The sequence below is a fragment of the Equus caballus genome, chromosome 8, assembly GCF_041296265.1.
Source record: "Equus caballus isolate H_3958 breed thoroughbred chromosome 8, TB-T2T, whole genome shotgun sequence".
NCBI classification, from domain to species: domain Eukaryota; kingdom Metazoa; phylum Chordata; class Mammalia; order Perissodactyla; family Equidae; genus Equus; species Equus caballus.
The window spans coordinates 7,700,719-7,725,416 of NC_091691.1; the positions used below are offsets into that span (position 1 = coordinate 7,700,719).

The 24,698-nt window shown below is 58.0% G+C and overlaps 2 protein-coding genes across 8 annotated transcripts; one reads left to right on the forward strand and one right to left on the reverse strand.

Moving 5' to 3' along the window:
* Window positions 1-1,181: 1,181 nt before the first annotated feature.
* On the forward strand, window positions 1,182-13,818 carry RNF215 (ring finger protein 215). 5 transcript variants are annotated; one of them, XM_023646860.2, is made up of 9 exons: window positions 1,182-1,567; window positions 1,809-1,952; window positions 2,439-2,510; window positions 2,590-2,675; window positions 3,106-3,262; window positions 6,691-6,810; window positions 6,895-7,038; window positions 7,285-7,387; window positions 12,957-13,818. In XM_023646860.2, the coding sequence occupies exons 1-9, from the start codon at window positions 1,283-1,285 to the stop codon at window positions 13,073-13,075; spliced, it is 1,230 nt and encodes a 409-aa protein (XP_023502628.1). In that variant the 5' UTR covers window positions 1,182-1,282; the 3' UTR covers window positions 13,076-13,818. The 5 variants fall into 5 exon arrangements, with proteins under 5 accessions (XP_023502628.1, XP_023502629.1, XP_070132322.1 ...); XM_023646861.2 differs by lacking the exon at window positions 12,957-13,818 and adding an exon at window positions 7,477-8,286; XM_070276221.1 differs by lacking the exon at window positions 12,957-13,818 and adding an exon at window positions 7,477-8,286 and having other exon boundaries at window positions 6,694-6,810.
* CCDC157 (coiled-coil domain containing 157) lies at window positions 9,864-24,678 on the reverse strand. Of its 3 annotated transcripts, XM_001498215.7 has the most exons (12): window positions 24,537-24,677; window positions 21,554-21,706; window positions 18,769-19,027; window positions 16,611-16,782; window positions 15,225-15,867; window positions 14,486-14,563; window positions 13,948-14,138; window positions 12,427-12,603; window positions 12,085-12,253; window positions 10,828-10,967; window positions 10,300-10,388; window positions 9,864-10,210 (listed from the first exon to the last, which is right to left on the reverse strand). In XM_001498215.7, the coding sequence occupies exons 3-12, from the start codon at window positions 19,014-19,016 to the stop codon at window positions 9,961-9,963; spliced, it is 2,157 nt and encodes a 718-aa protein (XP_001498265.4). In that variant the 5' UTR covers window positions 19,017-19,027; window positions 21,554-21,706; window positions 24,537-24,677; the 3' UTR covers window positions 9,864-9,960. The 3 variants fall into 3 exon arrangements, with proteins under 3 accessions (XP_001498265.4, XP_070132318.1, XP_070132319.1); XM_070276217.1 differs by lacking the exon at window positions 21,554-21,706 and having other exon boundaries at window positions 24,537-24,678; XM_070276218.1 differs by lacking the exons at window positions 21,554-21,706; window positions 24,537-24,677 and adding an exon at window positions 21,095-21,209.
* Between the last annotated feature and the right edge of the window lie 20 nt (window positions 24,679-24,698).

Here is a 24,698-nt window from a genome sequence, read left to right on the forward strand (position 1 = left end):
ATCAGAGAAGCAAGACTCTCAGTGGACAACAAGCGGCCTCCACAGTACATTTTGCAACTTAGAAAGAGTGCTTTCTTACATACAAAAAAATGTTAGTAACTTTCGCAAAGAATAAAGAATGATATAACAAACACTCGTGATGTAAAAAACAGAACATCACCGATGACACTGGCACCCCTGGGCGCCCCTCTGCAACTGCATCCTACTTGGGGCGAACTGAGCTTTTATTTCTTATTCCTTTGATTTTCTTTATAGTTTTAGTCCAAATAACGCATCCTTAAAAATATAGTCAGTCCTGCATTTTTTTCCCTCGAGGTGAAATTCACATAACATAAAATTAACCATTTTAAAATAAAAAATTCAGTGGTATTTAGCACATGCACAATGTTGTGCAACCAGCACCTCTATCTAATTCCAAAATATTTTCCTCACCCCAAAAGGACATTCCATACCCATTAAGCGGCGACTGCCAGTTCCTCTTCCCCTCAGCCACCAATCGGCTGTCTGTCTTTACAGATTTATGTATTCTGGATATACCATCCAGTAAGATGTGGCCTTTTGTGTCTGGGTTATTTCACTTAGCATAATGTTTTCAAGGTTCATCCATGTTGTAGCATGTGTCAGTACTTCATTCCTATTTATGGGTCAATAATATTCCATCATATGGACGCAACAAGATTTCTTTATCCATTCGTCCATTGACAGTCTCTGGTTCTTCGTCTCCCAGAGTTTGGTCTGGTGGAGAAATGGAGCCCAGGGAAGACGCGGGTGCGACCTGGCCCAGACCACACCGTGTGACTGTCGGGACCCCCGCAGACCAAGGGCCAGCCTCCAGGGCCCCAGACGTTCCTTGATCCTGCCCTTCTGGGGCCCTGATCGTGCCTCTGCCTCCCCAAGTAGCTAACTATCTTCCCACCATCTCCCCGGATCTCCCCTGCTCCAGTCTCCGCCGTTTGACAACGCCGCAGCGGCGAGCGCCTCCGCTTTGATTCCCGCCTCCGCTTTGATTGTCACCTCCGCGCGCGGCGACCGGGGCTCGGCCGGCTCCAGCGTCTCGGGCCGCCAGCGCCGGGCTTCTCTGTGGCCACCAGGGGGCGCGCGCAGCTCGCTCCGCGCGCGGGAGCCGCCGGGAGCCCTCCCCCTCCTCCTGGCGCCCCGCCCCGTCCGGCCACGGCCCCGCCCCTCCCGGCGCCCCGCCCCGTCCGGCCGCGGCTAGCTCCCTCGCTCCCCCCGCGCCCAGGACCCCCGACGCCCCTGTTTCGTCTGCTCGCCACGTCCGGCCATGGGCCCCGCCGCTCGCCCCGCGCTGAGGTCGCCGCCGCCGCCTCCGCCACCGCCGCCGTCGCCGCTGCTGCTGCTCCTGCCCCTGCTGCCGCTCTGGCTGGGCCTGGCGGGGCCCGGGGCCGCGGCGGACGGCAGCGAGCCCGCGGCCAGGGCGGGGCGGGGCGGGGCCAGCGCCGTGCGAGTGGACGTGCGGCTTCCGCGGCAGGACGCTCTGGTGCTGGAGGGCATCAGGATCGGCTCCGAGGCCGACCCGGCTACCCCGCTGGGCGGCCGCCTGCTGCTGGTGAGCCGCAGTGCCGGATGGCCCCCGCCGCGCCAAAGACCCCCTCACCAGGTCCCCCCGTCGTCCTGGACCATGCCCTGGCAACCCAGCGCCCCTCCCCAGGCCACCCATTCCTGCTTCCAAAACCTGAGATCCAGACGCCCGCCCTTCCAAACTCGTCCCCCAACCCTGGCCTTGCATCCCCGGTGTGCGCGACCTCCCTTACTCCCCCTCCTCCTGCCCATGGCTCCTCGCCCCACAGATGGACATCGTGGATGCTGAGCCGGAGGCGCCCATAGAAGGCTGGATTGCAGTGGCATACGTGGGCAAGGAGGAGGCGGCCCAGATCCATCAGGAGAGTCAGGGCAGCGGCCCGCAGGCCTATCCCAAGGCCCTGGTCCAGCAGGTGCAGGGGGGCGTATGTGGGGAAGGGGGTTGGAGGAAGGGGTTTTAAGGCGTCCGCTAGAGCCAGCCTACCAAATGGACCCCTGAGGAGCTTCCAGAGAAGCCCTGGGCTCTGGTGGGGGCAAGGGACCCAGTTTGGAGAATTGAGTCAGTATGATTGGCAGCAGGGAGGTGGGAGGAGGCCAGAGAGTCAGGAAGCTGGCCAGGCTCTGAGAGTATCTGATGGGGAGTTCCTGCTGGGGGTCAGTGGGCAGGCCCACCCTGCTAGGACCAGGGAAGGCACAGCATTGTTTGGGTCCCACAGAGCATCTGGGGGGAAGGCAGCAGGAATAAGAGTTTCTGCCCTTGACCTCAAGGAGCTCATAGCCAGTCTGTCCAGAGGAAATGCTCACTGCTGAGCCAGGAGCTAAGAACAGCTGTGGCTGCAGGTGGTGAGACAGGTGTGTGAGCAGGGGGTGTGCTAGCCTTTGCCTCTGCCCTCCTGCAGATGCGGAGGGCGCTCTTCCTGGGAGCCTCTGCCCTGCTCCTTCTCATCTTGAACCACAACGTGGTCCGAGAGGTAAACCAGATCAGGCTTTGGGGCCACGCGGGCTGGGGAGTGGGAACCAAGGCTGGCTGACCTCCCTGTCCCTCTACAGCTAGACATATCGCAGCTTCTGCTCAGGCCAGTGATTGTCCTCCATTATTCTTCCAATGTCACCAAGCTGTTGGAGGCACTGCTGCAGTGAGTTGGGGTTTGGGCTCCAAAAGACGGGGCCCGGGTGCTAAGGGTCTCTGGCTCTGCCATGGGCTCAGGGGTCTTGGGACCAGGGCCTTTCCAGTTAGCCTTGAGACTGTAGTCTCCTGCTCTGAAAAATGAGTGACGGGGTGGGCAGGAGCTGCCAGGGCCTGGAGTGAGGAGGCGACTCTGGGCAGAGGGGATTGCCTCCAGCAAGGAGGAAGCCAGAGTCCTGATTGACAAGCTCTTTCCAAGGTTGGCGGGCCTCCCTGGCCTGGCTAGTATAAGAACTGGAAAAACCAATAGCCGGGAAAGCCCTCGGGGCCAAAGGATACTCCTGCGGGAGTATCCTTTTCCCACCAGGCTGGGATGGGTGGGCTGGGCCTCCCCTCCCAAGAGCCCTTCTGCTTGGCCCCTCTGTGTCTTCCCCTCCCAGGAGGACCCAGGTCACGGCTGAGATCACCAGCGGAGAGTCCCTTTCGGCCAACATCGAGTGGAAGCTGACCCTGTGGACCACCTGTGGCCTCTCCAAGCATGGCTACGGAGGATGGCAGGACCTCGTGTGCCTGGGAGGCAGTCGGGCCCAGGAGCAGGTGGGTGCCTGGAGAGAGGGGGCTCAGGTGGGACCATACGTAGGTCCTGTCTCAAATCCTGTGGCCTCTCCTGCCTTGGTAGTGAGGACCGCCTCTTCCACCTCCCAAGGCTGTGAGTGAGTGTTCAATGACATGGCAGGTCCTCAGTACAGTGCCTGACCCAGGGTCATGCACAATCAGTGTTAGCTGCTGCTGTCATCATGTCGTTCTCCCCCTCAGAAGCCGTCTTTCGCTCCCCATTGCCTGCAGAAAAAACTTCAAACTCCTTAGGCTTGCTTTCACAGCTCTCCTGATCACTTATCCTTTTTTTTTTTCCTAGTCTTCTCCTTACACTCCACCACCCTGTGCCATTTACTGACCCCCCCCCCCCCAATGCACCCTGGTCTCCTGCCACCAGGCCTTGTCCATGCTTGGCTGCAGGCAAGGACACCCTTTTCCTCCGTCTCCATGTCTCCCAGTCCAGCCAGAGCCCTCACAACTCACCCTGCCTGCCTTCTTTGGAAAGCCTCCCTCACACCCTCAGCTCGCAGTCCCTCTCTCCCTCTTGTAAATCACAGCAGTGTTTTGCCAGACCCTTCACACGGCTCTTACGACAGCCCATCCTGTGTAAGTAAGTGTTGGGGAACGTGAGTTTGTCTCCTGTGGGTGGGGGCTGTGTCTTAGCTGTTTCTGGATCTCCAGTGCTCAGCACTGAAATGGTTTAAAGGTATTGGGGCTGCAATCATTTCTCGAGTCCCTAGTCTGTGCAGGGCGGGCGTGCCCTCGTCTCCTGGCGTGCAGCCTCCAGCACGCGTCCGTGGAAGTGGGCCGCGTGAGACAGCTTCAAGTCAGGCAGACGTGGGTTCAAATCCTGGCTCTGAGACCTTAGCTGAGTGATCTTAGGCCGAGTGTTTAACCTCTCTGGTCTCACATTCCTCATTTGTGAACAGGGACAGTACCCACCACAGGATTGTCAGGGGATCGTGTATGGAAACAGTGAGCGCTCAGCAGATGGGCAGCTGCTGCGACTCTGAATATCTTTATGGTTCCAAGTGCTTGAATAAGTCAGTGGTCACAAGTAGCCTTTGAGGTCCTAGGACACGGGCTCGATGTGGAGGGTACAAAAGGCCTGTGCGACCTGGGCTCTGCCCTTGAAGGGCCCGAAGACAGGCAGACAAGAGAACGCTCATGGGAAGGTGGCCCTGGCAGGTCAGCCCAGACAGCACGTGCTAACTCCTGTCTGAGCAGCTCGAACCACAGTTCTGTGGAGGGAGTGGCACTGAGGCTGCGGGATTGGAAGGGCTTTCTGCAAGAGAAGGGAGCCCCACTGTCTCTCCCTCAGAGGGTAGCACACACGGACCTCAGGTGGACATTCATGAGGGACTGTCAGATGAGAGGCCAGGAAGAGGGGCTGGCAGAGAGGCTAAAGCAGGGAGAGGAGCAGGCTGGGAGAGAGCCCGAGAGGCCTGCAGCAGGCAATGTGCGCAGTCTGCAGGCTGGCCTCCTGGTATGGAGGGCAATGCTGCACAGCTTCAGCCCTATTGCTGGCCAGGGCAGGCCAGTACAAGTGTGGGTGCCTGTGCTAGTGGAGCTGTCTGAAGGGGGCTGGGCTCTCAGCCCTGACCCCAGGGCTCAGTCCCCATCCCTCCAGCCTCTGGGAATCCAGAGCTGCGGCACCCATGTGTCAGGAAAGCCTGAGGAACCACCTCCTTGCTGTTCTGGTGGACAAGCCCTAACCTTGCCCTCCCTCCTCACCTGGGGGTCCCCACGATGTACTGAGCCTAAGCAGGCTGGGTTTCCAGCCTACACTGGAGCGCTAGGCCAGCCGTGCCCTTAGCCTACCCAGTGCTCCCTGGCCACTTCACAGTACTGAGCCCCAGCTTCTGCCCTGGAGAGCTGACAGTGTGAAGGCTGCTCTCTGAGTCTTGCCATGTGTCAGCTTGGCTCAGCATGGCAAGGGGCACAAGGCCAGGGCAGCTGCAGCCCTGGGCTCACAGGGCTCCATCTGGGGAGGAGATAGGCCAGAGACAGTCACTCTGCTGGGGTGATCACCAAGTTTGTGGTGGACGTGGGCCCTCCAGGGCATAGTGAAGGCACCTGAGCTCAGCCCAGGTGGTTGGGGGAGCTTCCTGGAGCAGGTGCCACCACCCCACCACGAATGAGAGAGACGGGGACACAGAAGCCAGAGGGGAGAGGGTGGGACAGGGCAGGGAGCTGGGGCTCACAGATACTTTTTGGCAGTGGCTCCCAGAGTGCCTCCACCCTGAGCAAAAGCCACATCTTGTGACAGTAGCAGCATCCAGCCTTGTCCAGAGTGGTGGCCTCTTCTGACGTCAAATCATTTCTTGGTCTCTCTTCTACGTGATGGTAGTGGAACTTCAGCATTGGCTGGGGAAGAATGTGATGGCAGAAAGCTACTCGGGATGCAGAAAGCTTTTAAATGAATGCATTTATTAGTCATGACACATCCACAGACCCTGTGAAACGGTGTGCCTATGTGGGCGAGCGGGCCAGGTTTTGCTTATTCTGCTACATCATTTCCTGAGCCAGCTGTTTAGCAGTCGAAGCCTCGCTGCCACACTGCGTACAGTGGGAGTTAAGTCAAGGTTGCTGTGGTCCCCCAGGAACTCTGAGGCCCCCCCATGGACCTCTCAAAGGCTAAGTGAGGCGCACCAGACATGGTTATCTCCTGCCAATGGGAGCAGTGAAACACTGGGTTAGAGTAGGTATGAGGCGGGCTGGGCAGGAAGAGGCAAGGGGGGAGCATTTGCTCAGCCATGGTGGTTTGGGAGAGCTTCTGGAGCAAGGAGAGTCCAAAGGCATTAGCCAAGGGGAAGGGGGGAGGAAGAAGAGAGTTCCCAAGACGGAGTGGTGTGTGGAAAGGCAGAGATGTGGGAGGGGGCAAGGAGCAAAGATGCTGAGAGGTTGGGAGTGGGGGATCAAGGGCCTTGAGGGTAGGTGGAGGATTTTGGGGTTTCTCCTGAGTGGGATGGAGAGGAGGGGCATGTGAGACCCCTGGGAGAGCAAGGCCACAGGGCTTGGGGATTGGCACCCTCCCAGAATGCTCAGCCTAGACGGAGGGAGGTGGGTGGGTGATGGTGGCCAAGAAAGCAGACCAGAAGTGCAGGTTAGCGATGGGCGTGGGAAGGTGACAGGGTCCTGGGCTGGGGAGTCTGGGAGGCTGCCAGATAGACGCTTCCAAGAGTACAAAAAGACCAGGTCTGTTACCCACGAGGGGCCTGGGCTGGGGAGATGTGGGTCACCTCACTATGTGGGGTGGAGCAAAGGCAGCTGGGGTAGACCCTGGGGTTGCACGGGTGGGAGGGAGGGAGGCTTCAGAAGAGGAAGCCAGGCGCACAGACCTCACCTGGCTGGTCCTCAGGGTGGATTTCCTGGAGGAAGAGGGTATGGCAGCTCCAGTGTCCCTGACACCTTTCTCCATTCCCCAGAAGCCCCTGCAGCAGCTGTGGAATGCCATCCTGCTGGTGGCCATGCTCCTGTGTACAGGCCTCGTGGTCCAGGCCCAGCGGCAGGCATCGCGGCAGAGCCAGCGGGAGCCTGGAGGCCAGGTGGGAGCCAGCCCTTGGGAGCCCGCAGGAGCCCCGGTGTCCCCAGCCTCGGGCCTGCTGAACCGTGCCTGCCCTCCCCCACAGGTGGACTCGCTCAAGCGCCGTGTGGTGCGGAGACTGGCATCCCTCAAGACCCGGCGCTGCCGGCTGGGCAGGGCAGCACAGAGTCCCCCGGAGCCTGGCGCTGAGACCTGCGCAGTGTGTCTGGACTACTTCTGCAACAAGCAGGTTAGTGCCCTGGGCAGAGGCCAGCCATCAACTGACCTGTGCGGTTCCCCACTCTACTCCTGAGACCTGGGAACCACCCCAACTAGGCCTTTCTCCTCCCAGCCCCCACCAGCCCTACAGAAAGCAGAATGGGGGTGTGCAGGCCACAGAGGTTACAGTTCCCCAGCTCAGGTTGGGGCATGGGGCCAGACACCCCCAACTGGAGGCCTGCCCCTGTGGCCTGAGCTCTTCTTCTCCACCCTGCAGTGGCTCCGGGTGCTGCCCTGTAAGCATGAGTTTCACCGAGACTGCGTGGATCCCTGGCTGATGCTCCAGCAGACCTGCCCGCTGTGCAAATTCAATGTCCTGGGTGAGCACCAAGGGTGGGGGCCCTTGGCCAGCTCCACCTGGTCCCCATCTGATGCCTCCCTTCCTCTTCCTTTTCTTCCTTCCCTGCAGGGAATCGCTACTCAGATGATTAGCTGTCCCAGCTGGGTCTCTGCATGTGGGGAAGGGACCCCCTCCCACCTGCACCCTGGCTCTTGGCCTGGGCTCCTGGAACAGGACAGCAAGCCCTGTGGGTGGAAGGACAGGGGTGCTCCCCTGCTGAGGGGCAAGGCACTCCACCACATCCACATTGGGAAGGAGGGGCCACAGCCCCCAGGCCGAGGGTGCAGGGCCCAGACTGGCCAGGAAGAGAGGCCGCTCTGGGGCCCTTCTCTACCATCCTGAGCCGTCTGTGTCTGCCTTCCTCCCAGGCAGCTCCCAGGACCCTGGGCAGGGGTTTGGGGAAAGCGTGGAGCAGTACCAGGGCTCCGGGAGCTCTCCGGCCTGCCAGCCTGCCTGTCAGGGCATCCCTGGGGGCTGAGGCTGCAGTGCCCCGGTTCTGTGCTTATTTATTGGGGGGTGGCGTGGGGGAAGAGCTGTCTGGCCTTGGGGACACCTTAGTCTGACCATTTTTCAGGACACATGTTGGTCAAGGCTGTGATGTTAAACCCAGAGGCCCCTCCTCTGCCTGCTGCCCTTGGTCCTTGGGCACTGGGAGCTGTAGGTTTCACTGCCTGTCCAGCTGGGCTCCGTTCCCAGGCCTGGCTGGGACCAGAGGCCTTAGAAACCATCCTGTCCTGTGCTTCTTGGTGGGGCTACAGGTTGCTGACCAGGATACTTGAAGCCACAGGATAAATGTGGTGCATCTTCCAGGGGCTCCATTTTTTTTAGAAGAGAGGGGAGGTTTAATATTAAAATAAACATGGATATATTTTAACATAAGAAGTAAAATTTGTGCGGTGTTTTAAGATTAAAAAAACAAGTCACCTTGGGCTCTACTGCCTGTGGGAAGGGGATTCTAAGATGACCCCCAAGATTCCCCCCAGCCTCATGAACGTGCTTTGTAGAATCCTGGAACTGGGATGCTAAAGGCTTTGACTCCGGTAATTAGGTTATGTTAAGTGGCAGAGTGGACCTTAAGACAGGGAAAGAATCCAAGTTGGCCTAACCTAACCACATGAGAAATTCTCTGTTGCTGACTTGAAGATGGAGGGGGCCACGTGGCAAGGAAGGCAGACAGCCTCCAAGAGCTAAGAGTGGCCCCTGCTGATAGTGGCGAGCAAGGAAATGGACCCCAGTCCTACAGCTGCAAGAATGGGAATGCTGCCAGCCATCAGAATGAGCCTGGATTCTTACCCAGAGCCATGAGAAAGGAATGCCACCTGGCAGATCCTTTGATTTTAGCCTCCTAGGACCCTGAACAGAGAACCCAGCCACACAGGGCCTAGACTTCTGACCTACAGAACAGTGAGCTAACAAATGGCTGTGGAGAGGAGCTGAGCTGTGATGGCTTCTCCCCCTGCACTTGGGCCTGGGCCTCCTGCCTCAGGAAGCCCCCCCAAGGGCTGGCTCTCACCTGTGAGGGGCAGGGCCAGGCACCCCCCTCAGGAACCCCCGGGCTCCACAGAAGCAAGGGTTGGGCAGACCCTGCTTCAGCCATGGCCCCTGCTGACCCTTCTCTGTGAACTAGCTCTACCTGCTGGCCCCCTCACCAAGGGAAAGTGTCATAGGAAGCTGAGGACCCTGAGAAGTCCTCAGCAAGGTCTTAGAGTCTGTCCTTTACAGACAGGGTGACTCAGGGCAGGCTGGAGTCTTGGCGAGGAAAACTGGATTGCTGTAGCCCTGGTGTGACTGGTGGCATCAGTGCCTGGGCCCCACGGCACAGGCCTGGGAAAGCCAGGGCTGGCTGGGGTCTCCCCCACTCTGGTTGGGTGAGGCCTTGCCCTGCCTTCAGTGGCCTCCTGGGATCCACCCTCCTGGATTTAGAGAAACCCTTTGTGACTCACATTTCCTGGAGCTGAGGAGTTCCTCAGTGAAAGGAGGGCTGACTTTCTTGGGTCCTTAGCGTCCCCATCCCCAGGTTTAGGTCCAGACCTGGGGCCGGGGAAGGCCTTGCTGCCTCTGCCTGCCTGCAAGAGCCTGGAGCCAGGACCCCGGTCTCTGACGCCTTCCTTGCCTCAGACATCCTCACCAGGCCCGTCTCAGTAGCTGCTCTCCTTGCCCTGCACACCCTCTCCCCTAACCCGGCTCTTTGTTGTCAGGGGTCACTGAGCCCAGGTTACCCCTTAGCCCTTGCTATAAGGATCGAAAGACTGCCTTTCACCTGGCCCAGATGCTAGAAGCTTCTTTCTGCCCTCAGTGTGCCCTCTTTTCCCATTGCCCCTATCAGGAGGAAGGCAGGAAGCTCCCATTTACTGAGGGCCCACAGCGTGCCAGGCCTCTGCTGGCCGATAACCTGCATGGCTCAGTGGTCCCTGCCTAGGAGGGGGAAGGAAAGACTCTTCCTCCGGCTCAGCCAGTGCTGTGAGGCCAAGGTTGCTGTGGGCAGATGGCCGGGGCTTTATTACATTGGGTGGGTTGCCAGCCACTTGTCCTCTAGCCCCACCTCACTGCAGGCTACATGGGCCGCTCCTGGGGCTGGTATGCAGGGCCGGCCTGGCCCTGGCCCGGTGACAGTCTCCTCCTCAGCCTGGCCAAGGCCCGGATAGGGTTCTGGGTACAGGTGGTTGGATGGGTCACATCCTCCAGGGAGGACTTGCTGGGCCGGCTGCTGGGCTGCTGAGGTGGCGATGCCCGGGGCTGGCCTGGCAGGGTCCTGCCCGCACTAGCTGTCCTGCCACCAGGTGGGTGCCGCCTGCCCAGGGGCCTAAGGGAAGACCAGACAGCAAGATCCCCTGTGAGCAAGGGGGCCCAGCCCACCCCTGTCTGCCCTGCCTCTGGCAAAGCCTCACTCACCCTGGGGATGCTCTCTGGGCCTGGGCTGGGGGCGCTGCTCCCTGGATTCCCCTGCTGGAATGGGCCCAGAGCTGGTCCTGCGGGATCAGCTGCAAAGAAAACCAAGCTCAGAAAGGCCCAGGAGTCCCCTCCCCACTGCTCAGAGAGGTGTCATGGCCAGGGAGGTAGGGAGGGCCCAAACCTGTACCCACATCCCTTTCTCTGAGGGGCAGACTTTGGGAAGCCTTCCTGGGCCGCCTCAGCTGCAGTAAGTATGGGAAGGTTTGCCTTCTGTCAAGGCTCCTGGTTGCACTTGAAATAAAGGCACGAAGGGCCAGAGGAGGGTTTGGAGCCAGAAGGCACTGTAACACCTTGCACCTTCTTGAAATGTGGAAGGTGTTTCACAACAGCACAGCCTAAAGCCACGTGCAATGAGATAGACTCTTGACAGGTCCCCAGCGTGGGGTCTGAAGACCTCTGCTGAGTCGGGGGGTCTCTCCCAAGTCCCCAAGGGCTGACCCTCTCGGGTGGGGGAGCCGGGCTGCCCACCTTGAGGCCCCCCTGCTGGGCGACTTCCCGGATTTTGGACAGCATCGACTGGAGCCGTCCATTCTCCTCGTGCAGGACCCGTATGCGGATGTTGTTGGCCTCCATCTGTCTCTCCATGTCGTCCGTGACATTGCCAGAGCCTGGGGGGACATGCTATCTGGCACCTCACCCTGCCAGGTCTGCCACTTGTGCCCAATGGGACAGGACCTCAGTCGGCAGGCACGCCAGCTGGGGTGTACCTTGGGTTGGTGGCCCAGCAGGCACAGGGAGGCTGGGCAGGGTCAGTGTGCTGGGTCTCCCAACTCATTCCTTCTCCTGAGGGCTTGTCCCCCTTCCCCATCCCTCTACCTGCTGGAAGGTGACCATAGCATTATAGAATTTGAGACCTGGGTGGGACCAAGAGCTCACTGAAGACTCAGAAAATAGGCAAAAGAGTGAATCTCTTCCAAGGCTGCCTGTTTTCCCGAGGGCCAGAGACAGTGAGTTGTCCAAAGCCACACGGAGGCTCTTGGGTATGAGTCACAGGAATTCAGCAAGGATGTTCTTTCCCACTGCTTGCGGGATGGAGCTGCCTTCCAGCTCTGTGAACCTGGGCAAGTGGCTGCCTGCTCTGGTTCTGAGTTTCCTGGTTTGTAAAAAGGAGCTGCTACCCGCCCTGTGGGGCAGTTGAGAAGGCATCAGAGGGGCCTGGCACATAGTCCACACTCAGGAGTGATGACTTATGAGCAGCTAAACTGCAGCGGATCCTTTCCGACAGCTCTGTGAATGGAGTCGCCTCCACAGCTTTAGGGGCCTGGCGGGGCTGGGACGAGAACCAGGTTGCCTGGCGTCCAATCCTCTGCTGTGCCGAGGGGTCCAGGACACTGAACAGCTGGGGCTGTGTCCCTGGAGCTGACCCCATGGTGTGGTTTGGGGAGACGCAGGAATGGGGGACACAGGGAAGTTGAGGACTGGCATGTGACATGGTGAAGAACACAGGCTACACAGGCAGCCAGACCTGCATCTGGGTTTGGCCATGTGACTGTGGCAGTCCCCTCACCTCTGGGCTTCCCTGTCACCGTCTACACAGAGGAGTGGATGACACATGAAGCAGCTTCATGTCATGAGGGCTCTGTAGGGGCCACACTGCTGGCCACCCCCACTCTACCCCCCTTGCTGCAAGCTGCAAGCTGCAGACCCCAGTGTCCTGCCCAGGTGAGCCCTCAGCTGCCAGCCCCAGGCCCTAGCATGCCCTCTGCAGCACCCCTGTGCCCCTACTTTGGATCTGGGCCTCGACGGGCCTGTGCAGGTCCGGGAAGGCCACCAGCAGCCGCTCCCGCTCCCTCAGCTCCACGAGCTCCCGTTCCAGCTCCGAGATGGTCAGCTGCAGATCTGTCACCGCCTGTTCCAGGCCTTGCTTCTCCTGCTGCAGGCTCTGCAGCAACTCCTGGGGCAGAGGGAGGCTCAGACCTGGTCTGAGGAATGGCTCCGGGCTCCCCTGGGGACACACCCCCTCTAATCCCCAGACATAGGACAGGCCCCCCCGGCACTCAGCTGGCTGGAGGCTCCTCTGGTGAAAGGGAAGAGCCGCCCTGGTGCCCTCACCCTGCCCACTCCCACCTGCTGGGCCAGGAGCTGGCACTGCCCCTGCTCCCGCTCGCTCTGCACGCTCTGCAGCTGCTCTTCCATGTGGGCCTGTTGGGCCTCGGCCTCGTCCAGGCTGCCCCTCAGCTCCTCGCGCTCCTGGTCCAGGCTGTCCAGCTGCTGCAGCAGGGCTCGCTGCTTGGCCTGCAGGGACTGAGCCAGGGCGGGCAGGTGGGGAGGCCATGAGGCCCACGGGGCTAGGCCCAGCCACGTGGGACTGAGGACGCTACCATGTCTGCGACCCTCCAAACCCTCCCCCTCGTGCCCCGTCTGTCTGTGAATGGGGGTTGGGGGGGGGGGGCTGTGCACAGCACGGAGCGGAAGAGGAACAGGGAAGACGGATGCACACCCCAACCTGGTCAAGGCCAGGCACCCCCCGCTTGCAGACCTCACCCCCTTGGAAAGCAGTTGGCTGACTCTGTCGGCCTCGCGCCCACTTCTTTCCAGTCACATGGTTTCCACGTGGAGAGGAATTCAGGGAAGTATACTTTTCTTCTTCTCCTTAGGTCACCAGTGTCCCATCAACCCATGTCACTTGGAACCCACATTTCCTGGCACCCGCCGAGTGCAAAGCAGCAAGAACCAGCACCAGTCTGCTCTGAGTCCTGCCTCCACCAGTGGCTAGCTGTGCGACCTTGGGCAATTTCCCTAATCTCACCAAGCCTTAGTTTCCTCTTCTGTAAAATGGGGATGACAAGAGTCTCTACTTCTGTTGTGGCAGGGAGTAAGAATGACAGGGCTGCAGAGGCTGAAGCCCAGTGCCAGGCTCACAGCAGACACCTGATGTGTGGTGACTGTGACTAAGACACTGAGAAAAGCACCCATTTGGGGTTGAAAGGCTTTCCTATCCTTGCCATGCCTGACCCCAGAGACTTCTACCTGGTGTCTTGGCTCCCCACTGAACCTCTGAGGGTAAACCCAGCCAGGAAAGCCCCCAGGCCTGCCCCCTTCTCTAGATGACAGGTCATTTGCTCCCTCAGCCACCCCCTTGGGGACTCCTGCAAGGCCCCAATGCCTAGGGTACAGCCATATCCTGGGCCCTGGCTCACCCTTTGCCCTATCCTTCCTCTGGCTGATGGACTAATCACCAGCCATCGGCTTCCAGTTCAAAGGCCACCTCCTCCCAGAAGCCATCCCAGATTCCCACAGGCAGATGTGACCATCCCTCCCTGGATCCTGCAGCACTTTCCCTGCCCCTCTTAGCCATCTGGCAGGAGAGCTGTGGTGGCACAACTGTTCATCCTTACCGAGCAGGGAGCTCCTCCAGAGCAAAACCTCATTTGGCTGTTCTGTCCCTGGGTCACTGTTTCCCAAGTGCCCAGCTCAGGGGAGGGCTCTGACTCTTAGTAAAGATCAGTCAACCCAAAACTTGGGTGTGTTGGGAAGCAGATACCCTACACAGATAACCGACCCCCCACCCCCACCTCCAGTGGAGCCCTCTCTCCCTGCAGCCTGCATTGCAGGTGCCCAGGGCGCTGGCAAGGCCCCTGGGCTCACCTCCTGGTGGCGGACCATGCTGTCGACGCGGGCCTTCTCCTTGTCCAGCTCGGTGCTTGCCCAGCGGATCTGCTGGCTGGCCCCATCCAGCCGCCCTGCCAGCAGCTGCACCTGCTCTTCCAGCTGCTGCACCTGCCTCTCAGCCTCTGCCCTGCACTCGGCCTCCTTCTGCAGCTGCTGGGCCTTTGTCTCTGCAGGATCAAGCGGGAGGGGGGAGAGGGAGGAGCCCTGGGTGCAAGTCCCTGCACTGCCTCTGACCCAGGACCAGACCAGTGGGAAGGGTCATATCAGGTTTCTGGGCCTCAGTGTCCTGAGCCACAAAATGGGGCTCTGAACCCTGCCTGAGGTGGGTTCTGAAAATAGAAGGTGGCACCCTGTCTTGAGTTATCACCCAATAGTGTCCCGCCAGGCCCACCCTCCTTTGTGGTTCCCTTTATCTTTACCCTGGAACCCCAAGGGACAGAGATGGAGGGGCTCATACAGCCACACCACCCAGCACAGGGCATGTGGTGCAGGGCCGTGTGACGGGGCTCCTCACCCACAGCCTGCAGGGACTCCTGCTGCTGCTTCAGCTCCCCTTCCAGGGTGGCCACCTTCATCTTGAGGTCACTTGTTTCTATGGCAGCCAAGAGAGAGGTCCTTTAGAGGCTCCCCTGGGCCCGGCTGGCAGCCTTCATGCCCAGAGCATCCTGTAGAGCCGTGGTAGGCGCCACAGCATGGAGGGGTCAGGAGGCCTGGGCCCCATCTGCCCTACTTCCTGTTGGGTGGCTGCCATGTCTATACACCTCTCTTGGCCTTGGTGTCTTCCATGGGGGCAACAGTGAGGCTCGGAAAGGGCAGCGACTTGCCCAAATTCCTCCGGCCTCACAACATCAGCGGGCACCGGCCACTTGCAGTGCCATAGCAACATCTCTTTGCCTAACAGCTTTCGCCGAAGCCAAAGAGGCTGCTCTGCTGGCTGGAGGTGCCAGAGGAATGAGCTCCCCCAGGAGCCCCCTTCAGTGACCTATGGGAGTGAGTGGATGAATCCCCTAGCTCCCTTGCCCCTCTAATGGGACAACTCTGAGGCACCGTTCTACACTAGTGGCTCCAGTCTCCCCAGGGCCATGAAGCTCCAGCTACCTGCAGTGTAACCGGCTTGAGGAGGGCACCCTTTTTCACTGCCTTCCCTTCCTTGTATCTTTTGCCCACTCCCCAGCCCAGGTTTCCTCCTCACCAACTACTTGTACCCACAGTCCTGTTTTGGGGCCTGCTTCTGGTCAAGCCCCGGCACAGACCTGAGAGCAGCTGCTGCTTGTGGCGCTCCCACGTGGCCAGGCGCTGCTCAGTCTCGTCCGCCTGCCGCCGCCGCTCCACCTGCTCCTGCTGCAGTGCCTGCTCCAGCTTGCTCACCTGCTGCCTCAGTCCATCCTTCTGCCCCTCGGCCTCCTCCAGCTGGGCCCTGAGGGGCCCAACGAGCTGAGCGAGGGCCCCCACATGCTTACTGAGGCGCATCAGGTCTTTGCTCTGCTCTGCCGCCCAGTGGCCCACAGTGGTGGCCGGCAGCGGCCTGAGCCCCATACTGTCCTGCACCAGCTGCTGGAACTGGCCTAAAGACGAGGGCAAGTTCTGGCTCTGACACAGGCTGATGACCACCTTGCCCACCTCACACAGGCTGCCCTGGACGCTGGTGCACGCATCACAGGGCACCAGGGCCGTCTCCACGGTCTGCGAGTGGACACTCCTGGTGTTCTCAGTGGTCCTGGCTGGACACTGCAAGGAGACTCTAATGGGGCTGTCTGACTCTTCGCAGGTCTGGGGCAAGACTGGCAGTGGGGAGGGGGGCTTGATGAACTTGGCAGTCACAAATTCAGGGCTCTTGGCTGGCTCGCTCTTGGCTGTGGGCTTGGAGGTGGGGGTCTCCCCTTGGTTTGCCCTTTTCTGTGGTCAAGAAAAGAAAGGGAGAAGTGAGCAAGATGGGCTGGGGAGGTGGCCAGTTCCCTGGGGAGTTCTGTGACAGCCTCTCCTGATGCTCAGACCCTCAGATGTCATCGGACACCAACATGAATGAGAGAGAGAACCCTCTTTCTTTCTGCTGCTTGAACTTCCCAAGCCAGGCCTCCTCTCTGCTGCCCCTCCCCACCCCCCGGGCCCGCTGCAGTTACATGCATGGTACTGGGAGGGTGACAGTGACAGCCACAGCTGCCGGTTACTGGGCTCTTGCTTGGTGGACTCTCTTGCTCTCGTGTCACAATTGTGTAGTCACTCTCAGTTTTAGTTTCCTCCCCTTTATGGTGATGGTGGTCCTTCCCACTGGGTGGTTGTGAGGGTTACAGGATAACCTCTAACAAATGGCGCTCATATTAACTCTATTACCCAACAACGTCCTGAGAGGTAGGGACTGTTATTACTCCCATTGTACCGATGCACAAGCTGAGATTCAGAGTAGGTAGGAGTTTTCCAAAGTCCCACAGTGTAAACAGCAGGGCCAGGTAGCCCAGACATGACCTCAAGGCCTGTGATGCTAACTGCCAAGCTGCATGGGCCCTGACTGGGAGGTTCCAGAGTTCACACTGTCTCCTTCAGCAATGGATACGGTGCCCATATGGTGTGCCAGGAAGCTGGGGCAGGCTAGACTGGTGTGAGGGTGACCACAGTTGGGGAATGACGGGTAGCCGACCCACCTGGGGGGCCGCCTGCTGGTAGAGCATGGCCAGCCTCAGCAGGCTGTTCCAGAAGCACCGCACAGTGAGCCCCACAGACATGCAGGGCCCTGCAGCCCGGGCAGGGGGCACTGTCTGCCCTGAGCCGAGGTTCTCCAAGTAGCTTGCACAGCTCTGAAGCAGGAGCAGGAGCCTGCGAGCAGAGACGGCACGGTCAGCTAGGGCAGAGCCAAGCGCCAGTGTGCCCACACGTCACACAACTGGCAGCCTCTGGCTCTGGGGAACTGGCCCATGCATCAGGGACTTGGAGCATCTCAGAATATGCTCCGCCAGGCCAGCTTCAAACCCAATCCAAGAGCTGCTTCCTCCAGGAAGCCCTCCCTTGAGGGCCGAGCTTGGGGGCCTCCTGGGTGGCAGCACTTCGGCCTGGCTGTCCCCCACTGGACCAGGATGCCCTGGGAGGCCAAGCCTGCCTCAGATGTATCCTGAGTGCTCAGAAAGTGTGGGGTGAATAGCTGCCTTATCTCAGATGCTCAGCGCCTTCACATGACAGACAACAGAGCTGAAACCCTGGCGGGGAGGAGCCTGCCCACAGCCTCAGTTTCCTGATTCTAGTCAGGGCTTCTCCTGCAGGGTGGGCTGCTTCTGTGACAACGGAGACTGGAGTGAAGAGAGCTAGGCCTCTATCCTAACCTTAGAGTTCAAAATTAGAGTTGGGTGCTAATTTTGAGAAAAAGGGGTGTTGGGAAGATAAGTTTGTATTTGCGTGGGAACTAAGCTATTTTAAAGGAAGAAGTATTGTATTTACAAAACATATCAGGCAGATAAATGCTCTTATCTTGTTGTAGGTGCAGGGGGGTGATCTCAAACCCACTGGGGCCTTGGGGAGAGAAGGGAAGGAGGTGCCAACCACCTCCAGGCCCTGCCCCTCTCTGGGTCAAGGTGTCCTCCTCTGTGAATGGGGACAACAGTGGTGTGCCACGGTGCTGAGCAGCACCGGGGGAGGGAAAGCGCCTGGAAAGAGAGAGAGCATGGCCTTGACAGAGCGATCTGTCTGCTCAGACAGACAGACCCTCCGGGTGGGAGACTGCTGTCCTGCTGCATTGTATTCATCCTGAGCCGCAGGCCCATCCCCGGACATGAACTGAGCATCTCCAAATGCTACAGCCTGAGCCAGTAGCCGCAGCCCTGTCCTCCAGGGTTCCTAGGCTGGCCTAGGCCTCAGACCCCAAGGCCTCTGTCAAGAGTTATATACACACACAGGAGTCCAGAGGAGGCCCCGACAAACTCAGCCAGAGGTGGGCGGAGGGGACAGCTAGAGGGTGGAAGGACACATCAGCAACAGCTTCACAGAGTGGGGCTGGGTAAACTGGGCCTCGATGGATGCGTGGGACTGGGCCAGACCAGGAAGGTGTGGGCAGGGCGTTCCAAGCAGAGGACACAGCATGTGCAAAGCCAGGAGGAAGGAAGGTGTGTTCTGTGCTTACACAGTTCAGCCCCTCAGAGGTTACAAATGGTGCTTTCACAGCAAGGGCTCCCCCAGGCCTCTAAGTGGTTACCCTGGCTTCTTTGTCCCCAGGCAGGTCATCCCCAAACTGCTGGGGTCCCTGTCTGCTGGGCTCCCGTGACTTCAATAGTATGTAAGGTTTTGGAGCACAGGGATCCTGGGTTGCAGTCCCCAGGAAGTGGAAGGCCAACGACCATGTTAACTTCAATGACAGTGCAGAAGTGGTGGGGCTGCAGGGAAATCCACTGGCCTCTTCCTGGTAAGACCAGGATTTGGAAAAACACATCCCATGTCTGGTCCTGTGACACAGAGGGAACAGCACAGCCCAAAAGATACGAGGAAAAAAGAGCCTGGGTTGGAAACTCTGAGCAGCAGCTGGAGTGTCCCCGACACACAGAAACCCTGAGGAGGCAGCTGGCAGTGGCCAGAGAGGCAGCTGTCAGAGCTGTGGTGCTGCAAAGACTGACAGGGCAGCCAGCAACTCCCTGAGGGTGGACAGGATGGGATGGCCCAGCACATGACACGGCATGAACAAGGTGAGATCGCTGTGAGGGCCCTGAGCTGAGCTGGCCCCCAACAGGAACCCAGTCAAAGGTGACTGTTGTCACCAATGTCATCACCACTGCTGCTACTGGTTTAAGGGGAGGGTGCCAGCATCCTGTGGTGACTCACCTGTCAATGACCAGCTCCAGCAGAACAGCATGGGAGAGCTGCGTGAACTCAGGGTCACCCGGCACATGGTCATAGTGCTCTAGCAGGGCCACCATGTCCAGGTCACAGGCTACTCGGTCAGGGAACTTCCAGGAGGGGAAACGCACAGGCCCAGCGCGGGAGAACACGTCCACGATGGCACCCTGCAGGTCGGTAAGGTCCTTGCGCAGGCTGTCCATGCAGGCCTGGCTGCCCAGCAGGTGCGCCATCCTTGTGGCTCCTGAGGTGGGCAGAGAGGACCCCTGTTAGCCAGAGCCATGTGGTCGCTGCTGGAGGAACCTTCCTAAAACCACGATCTTCCCAGTTGCTCCGAGGCAAAAAATCCAACCTAGACCCTAGGGAGAAGTCTGTTCCCTGGCTCCTTTGGGATCTGGTTGTGGGTGACCTCACCAGCGTTCCTCATCCACCCTACCCCAGGCCCACCCTGCTGATTCCATCGTCCCACAGGTCCCTGCTAAATGCTGGGTGGATACAGCTATCGACGGGAAGGTACCTACCATCTTTCTCTCCCTGAGCAAACAAACCATTGAGCAGGCAACTGACAACTAAAAGAGTTGTAGCTACAGCATGATGGGGAGTGCCAGACCATACCAGGCCACTATCATCTCCCGCCTTGACCACTGCAGCAGCTTCCAGCTGGGCCACAGGCCTGCCCACTCTAATCGGATCCACTTCAGCTCTAGAGGTCTAGACCAAACCCTATCTGACCATGTCACACTGGCAAACAACGCTTCGAGACTCCTTGTGGCCCTTGGGAGAAAGGCAACCTCCAGCCACACCCCTCTCTGTCTAATCACGTCCCCCCCGCCCTCCTACCCCTCAACAACCGGCCCATACCCTCTACTCCAAGCTCACATGGAGCCACTTGTTTGTGAATCCGTGTCCCTTCTGTCTGAATCATGCTTCCCGCATCCAATTCCCATCACCTAGCTAACTCCGCTCATCCTTCAGGGTTCTCAGATATCACCTCCTCCAGGAAGCCTTCCCTGAGCACCCTCCAGGCTGGGTTAGATAATCCTTCTGGGCTTCCCCCATCTCGGCCCTGACTGCTTTCTGCTGGAATGGCCTCCGCCCTCCAGGCCAGGTCCTCAGACCACCTTAGTCAATGTGGTACCCCAGTGTGGCCAGCCTGGGGCCTGGCCCATTGTAGAGGCTCAGTCGCAAGTGAATGACTGAATAATTGAGTGGAGAAAACAAAAAGAATCCACAAAAAAAATGTAAAATACATTGACTTTTGGGGGAAAACAATTCCTAAGGTACAAGAGAGGAAAACCCGAAAATTTTTATCAATACCTATCCTAATCACTCTGGGACAGGGGACCCATTATATGTTGATACAGAGAGTCCCAGCCCTGCCCCTTCCTGGCTGTGTGGCCTTGAGCAAGTCACTGCACCCCTTTGAGCCCCAGCTATCTCTGTTGTCAGATGGAGACACCGTCCCCAACCAGGCTGGGTAGTTGTGAGGGCTTTCGTCCAGGGCAAGGCACCAGTAAAGTTCTCAAGCAATAGTAACTATTATTATTGTGATTACTATTATTAGCAGTAACAACAGTAAAGACTATCCTTGTCTAGAGCTGTTGCCTGCCTCCTATACTTCCCCGTTTCCCCTGCGGCCCACTCAGAATGCTTCTCGTCCATCTTCAGAGTCTGTGGACATCTGAAGACGGTGATTTGGTTGAACTGCCACGAAGCTTGACACTGTCCCAGCCCCTCCAGGTGGCTCACCACCTGCCTCAGGGTTTCACCCTGTGGCAGCTGGTGTCAGAGCCAGCACTCTGTTCAGAGCTGCGCAGCCCTGTGGATGCTGAGCCCTGGTCCCTCCCCACCCTGCAGCAGGTGCCCCTTGTCCTCTGCGGCTTTCTCAGAAGCAGAAAGCGCTTCCTTGCACCACAGCCCCTCCCTGCAGGGCAGGGGCCTCTTAGGCAGTATTTAGGCCATGGCCTCTGTGGCCCCCAGCCAATTCAGGCCTGGCTGGGAAACCGCTCTTCCTCCAACCTATTTCCACCCCACAACATCTCTCATCTCAGAAAATGGCACCCCCACTGAGTACATCCTGGCACTTCCTCAAAGCCCCTTCCTTTACCCCCATGTCCAAGCACCGAGTGCTGCCACGTCCAGAGCACAGTGAGAACCCACCACTTCTGTCCATCGACACTGCTCCACACTCCACCATCTCCCCAGACCACCGCCACAGCCTCCCTGAGGGGTCGCCCTCTTCACTCTGCCCCCAGCACCTCGCCTGTTCTGTATATGGCAGCCAGAGTGATCATTTAAAAAAGCAACTCACCCCCCTCTTAGAGCCCCTGAATGGCTTTCTCCAGCATAAAGACTGGAATACATCCCCAGGCTCTGGTCCTGTGTGGTCTGCCCCCGCCTCAGTGTCTCAACACCCGGAATGTGCCCCCTCCCCACTCTTCATCTAGATAAGACACCTCCCTCAGGTCCCCAGCCTAGGTGAGGCCCCTTGTTACACCTTCTCAGAACATCCTGTTCTTTTTCTTCCCAGCACACGCCACACTGGCACAGAATCATTATTTGAGTAATTATTTCCCGTTGGCAATCTGTCTCCCTGTGAGCACATGGACTGTCTGTTGAGTTCACTGCAGTATGACCTGGCCACCTGGGCCAAGGGACCTGAGGACCAGCCTGTGCCCACAGGTGCTGGAAAGCTCAGAGGCACCCAGGGTGGTTCCTGAGGGCTGAGCCAGCCTCTCTGGCCTCCCAGAGGACTGGGCCCTGTCCTCACCTCTCACAGGTGCCTGACTGTGCAGCTGGCTGGCGGAGTATGTCAAGCTCTTGGACTAGACTGTGGGCTCTGGGGCTCAGGGTCAGAGGCTCATGCAGGTTCCTGGCTTCCCGTCTTAGGTGTTAGGGCTGGCCCTGAGCAGCTCTTCGGTCCCTGGGAACCAATAAAAGCAAGAGTCAGTGAGAGGGTACTCCAGGAGGGCTTCCTGGGGGGCAGGCAAGAGGCTGTCCCGGAAGAAAGGGAGGGTGTTACAGGCTGGAGGAATTGTGTGAGGGGGCAGGTTTCAACAGTGCTAGCTCTGACTACAGGACCTACGGTGTGCCACTTCCCAGATCCACCTCCTTCGTACAGATGAGGAAACTAAGGCTCTGGAAAGTTAAGGGGCTAGCCCAAGGTCACTCAGGAGCTGGGATTCTTGAGTCCAACATTTCTGCTCTGTATTCAAGCCATGCTGCTTCTAGAGCAGCACTGTACAAAAGAAACAGAACACACACGTGGGATTTAAAATTTTCCATTAGCCACATTAAAAAAAAGTAAAAAGAGACAGGTAAATGAATTTTAATAATATATTTTATTTAACCTAATGTACTCAAAATATTATCACTTCAACATGAAGTCAATATAACATTATTAAGGAGATTTTTTAATAGTCTCTTTTTGCCTTAAGTCTTAAATCCAGTGTCTCTTTGACACTTACTACACATCTCAATTTGGACCAGCCACTGTTTTCTTTTTTTTCTAAAGACTGGCACCTGAGCTAACAATTGTTGCCAAACTTTTTTTTTCTTTTCTGCTTTTTCTCCCCAAATCCCTCCAGTACAACTTGTATATCTTAGTTGTGAGTCCTTCTAGTTGTGGCATGTGAGACGCCGCCTCAGCATGGCCTGACGAGCGGTGCCATGTCTGTGCCCAGGATCTGAACCAGCAAAACCCTGGGCCGCCGAAGCGGAGTGCGCGAACTTAACCACTTGGCCATGGGGCCGGCCCCAGCCACTATTTTCAAATGCAGGCTCATGGATACCAGATTGGAGAGTGCAGGTGTAGAGGGTTAGATCCTGTGTGTTCATTCAGCAAATAATGACTGAGTATCTACTATGTGCTGGGCACCGTGTCAAGAATAGGGACAGAGCAGGGCACACGGAGCCCTGTCTGCCAGGAACCACCATTTATGTCTGAGGGTTTCTGCAGGGGACGAGTCTTGAGTGTGTCAGCTGTGTCAGTTCCAGCCACAGGACAATGAGTATCCGCCACACAACACTCACATACACACATGAGCCTACATCCCGCAGGCATATGTTGCCTCAGCGACTGCCTCTGGTGAGATATTGCCATCTATGAGATTTTATGCCCCCAAGGAATGAGACAGAAACAAACAGAAAAGACAGACTGAAACATCCTGGGTTTCCTTCCTGGAATAGGAGGAAGGAAATAAAGCAAGCAAGAAACTCCACCCTAGGAAGAGGCATTTTCAGGTGGCACCTGGAACTCAGGAGCTTGCTTGTGAAGACCAAGAAACATTGACCTATTCCTCAAAGAACAACAGTGGCCACCTGGGCCCAACTGAGATACCAACTTCCTATTAGATTCTGGTTCTGAGAAGCAGCCGCAATGCCAAAGGCCGAAGAGTATACAAGAGGAAAACACAACATCTAAAAATATCCAAGGTTACCTTATGTCATTTCTTCTGAACTTTGGGGATTTGCAGACATAAGCATGGTTTGAGAACCGCTTAGGGTGCGTCAAGTGAAGGAGCATTTGACACGGCTTTCTCTGTAATTCCTGGGTCTTGAGTGGAACCCTCAGCCTGAAGCCGCCAGCCCTGCACTGGTCCTGAGTTCACACAGGTGATGACCCTAATTGAGCCAACACTGCCTGAAGTAGGAGCAGCAGCTAACTCTGCCTCTCCGCAGTTCCCTCAAGCTCAAGGCAGCTCAAGGCAGCCTTCTGACTCGCAGAGAAGTGAAGGAGCCTTTCCTTCACACCCGTTCAACATTCGAGCCCCTTCCCTCTCTGAGCCCTAGGACCCCACCTCTATGGTAAAGCTCATGCCCACCTCCTGGCCAGTGTGCCGAGATTCCAAGTCACCACCACAAAAACACTTTGGAAACTCTAAAACCATCTATATAGCAGTTGTCAGTCTCTGACTCAGGATTGCTACTTGCCTGGATCCCTGGGGACAGTGAAGGGACTGAGTGAAGACAACGGAATAAGTAACTGCACTAGTAGAGGAGTGAGAATGGCCGGGGTTTGGATTCCCACTCCACCAACTCTGAACTTCACTGTTCCCATCTGTAAATAAGTTGCTATGAGAAATAAATGATGTCATGCATGTAGTCTGGCACAGGGTCTGGGTCATGGTAAATGTTCAATAAATCCTAGCTATCATTATTATTCTGTATTAATAACAACAACGACATAAGCCAGCTATGGTGTATATGTGTGTGAGAGAGAGACAGGTAGCAGACCTGGGAGGCCATCTCTTCCGATCACTCTCCCCCATTTCACAGGTGAGGAAACTGAAGACCACGCAAGGCCCGCACTCCGGAGGTGGGAGGGAGGGGAGAGGGGACAGGGAGGAGAGGATCTCGGGAGAGGAAGTGAAGAGTGGGATTCGAGCTGTGCCTGGGGGCAGCGGAGAAAGCGGTCTGCAGGGAGCACCTGTGGGAGTGAGGGGTGGAGCCTAAAGAAGCCCTGATTTGAGATGGTCCATAGGGCTTGAGGGCCAGACTATGGAAGGCAGAGGGTGGAACCTAGAAAAGGCACGCCCACGGGAAAAGGCATCGGTGGGAATTAGGGATAGAGACTCGGGAAGGGGGCGGGCCCGAGAGGAGGGGACTCTCCAAAGTGAGACGCCAATGGGAGGGAGCGGGGGCCTTGGAAGGCGCGGTCGAAGGGAGCGAGGAACCGGCCTGTGGAGTGAAGGAGAGTGGGCCCAGAGTCGTGGGGTGCGTGCGGGGGGCGTCTGGCGTGCAGAACGTCTCACCAGTCTCCGGCGTCGCAGCCTTAGCTCCTGTGTCTGGTCGGCTCATGGAACGGCCCCGACGCGCCCGCCGCTCTTGAGATCCCCTGCAAACGCCAGCCGGGCGCTCAGACCGCTGCCATGGCAACGGCGTCTCGCGCGGGCCTCTCCCGCAGGGAAGAGGTG

What these genes read in the sequence shown, in the direction of transcription:
- RNF215 (XM_023646857.2), top strand. Translation starts at nt 1,283, where the DNA reads ATGGGCCCCGCCGCTCGCCCCGCGCTGAGGTCGCCGCCGCCGCCTCCG. An exon ending in CCAAGGCCCTGGTCCAGCAG is followed by an intron (nt 1,953 to 2,438) that starts GTGCAGGGGGGC and finishes GCCCTCCTGCAG; the next exon opens with ATGCGGAGGGCGCTCTTCCT. An exon ending in AGCGGGAGCCTGGAGGCCAG is followed by an intron (nt 6,811 to 6,894) that starts GTGGGAGCCAGC and finishes CCTCCCCCACAG; the next exon opens with GTGGACTCGCTCAAGCGCCG.
- CCDC157 (XM_070276217.1), bottom strand. Translation starts at nt 24,582, where the DNA reads ATGAGCCGACCAGACACAGGAGCTAAGGCTGCGACGCCGGAGACTG. An exon ending in GGCTGCGACGCCGGAGACTG is followed by an intron (nt 19,028 to 24,536) that starts GTGAGACGTTCT and finishes TGCCCACCTCAG; the next exon opens with GAGCCACAAGGATGGCGCAC. An exon ending in CTGGAGCTGGTCATTGACAG is followed by an intron (nt 16,783 to 18,768) that starts GTGAGTCACCAC and finishes CTCTGCTCGCAG; the next exon opens with GCTCCTGCTCCTGCTTCAGA.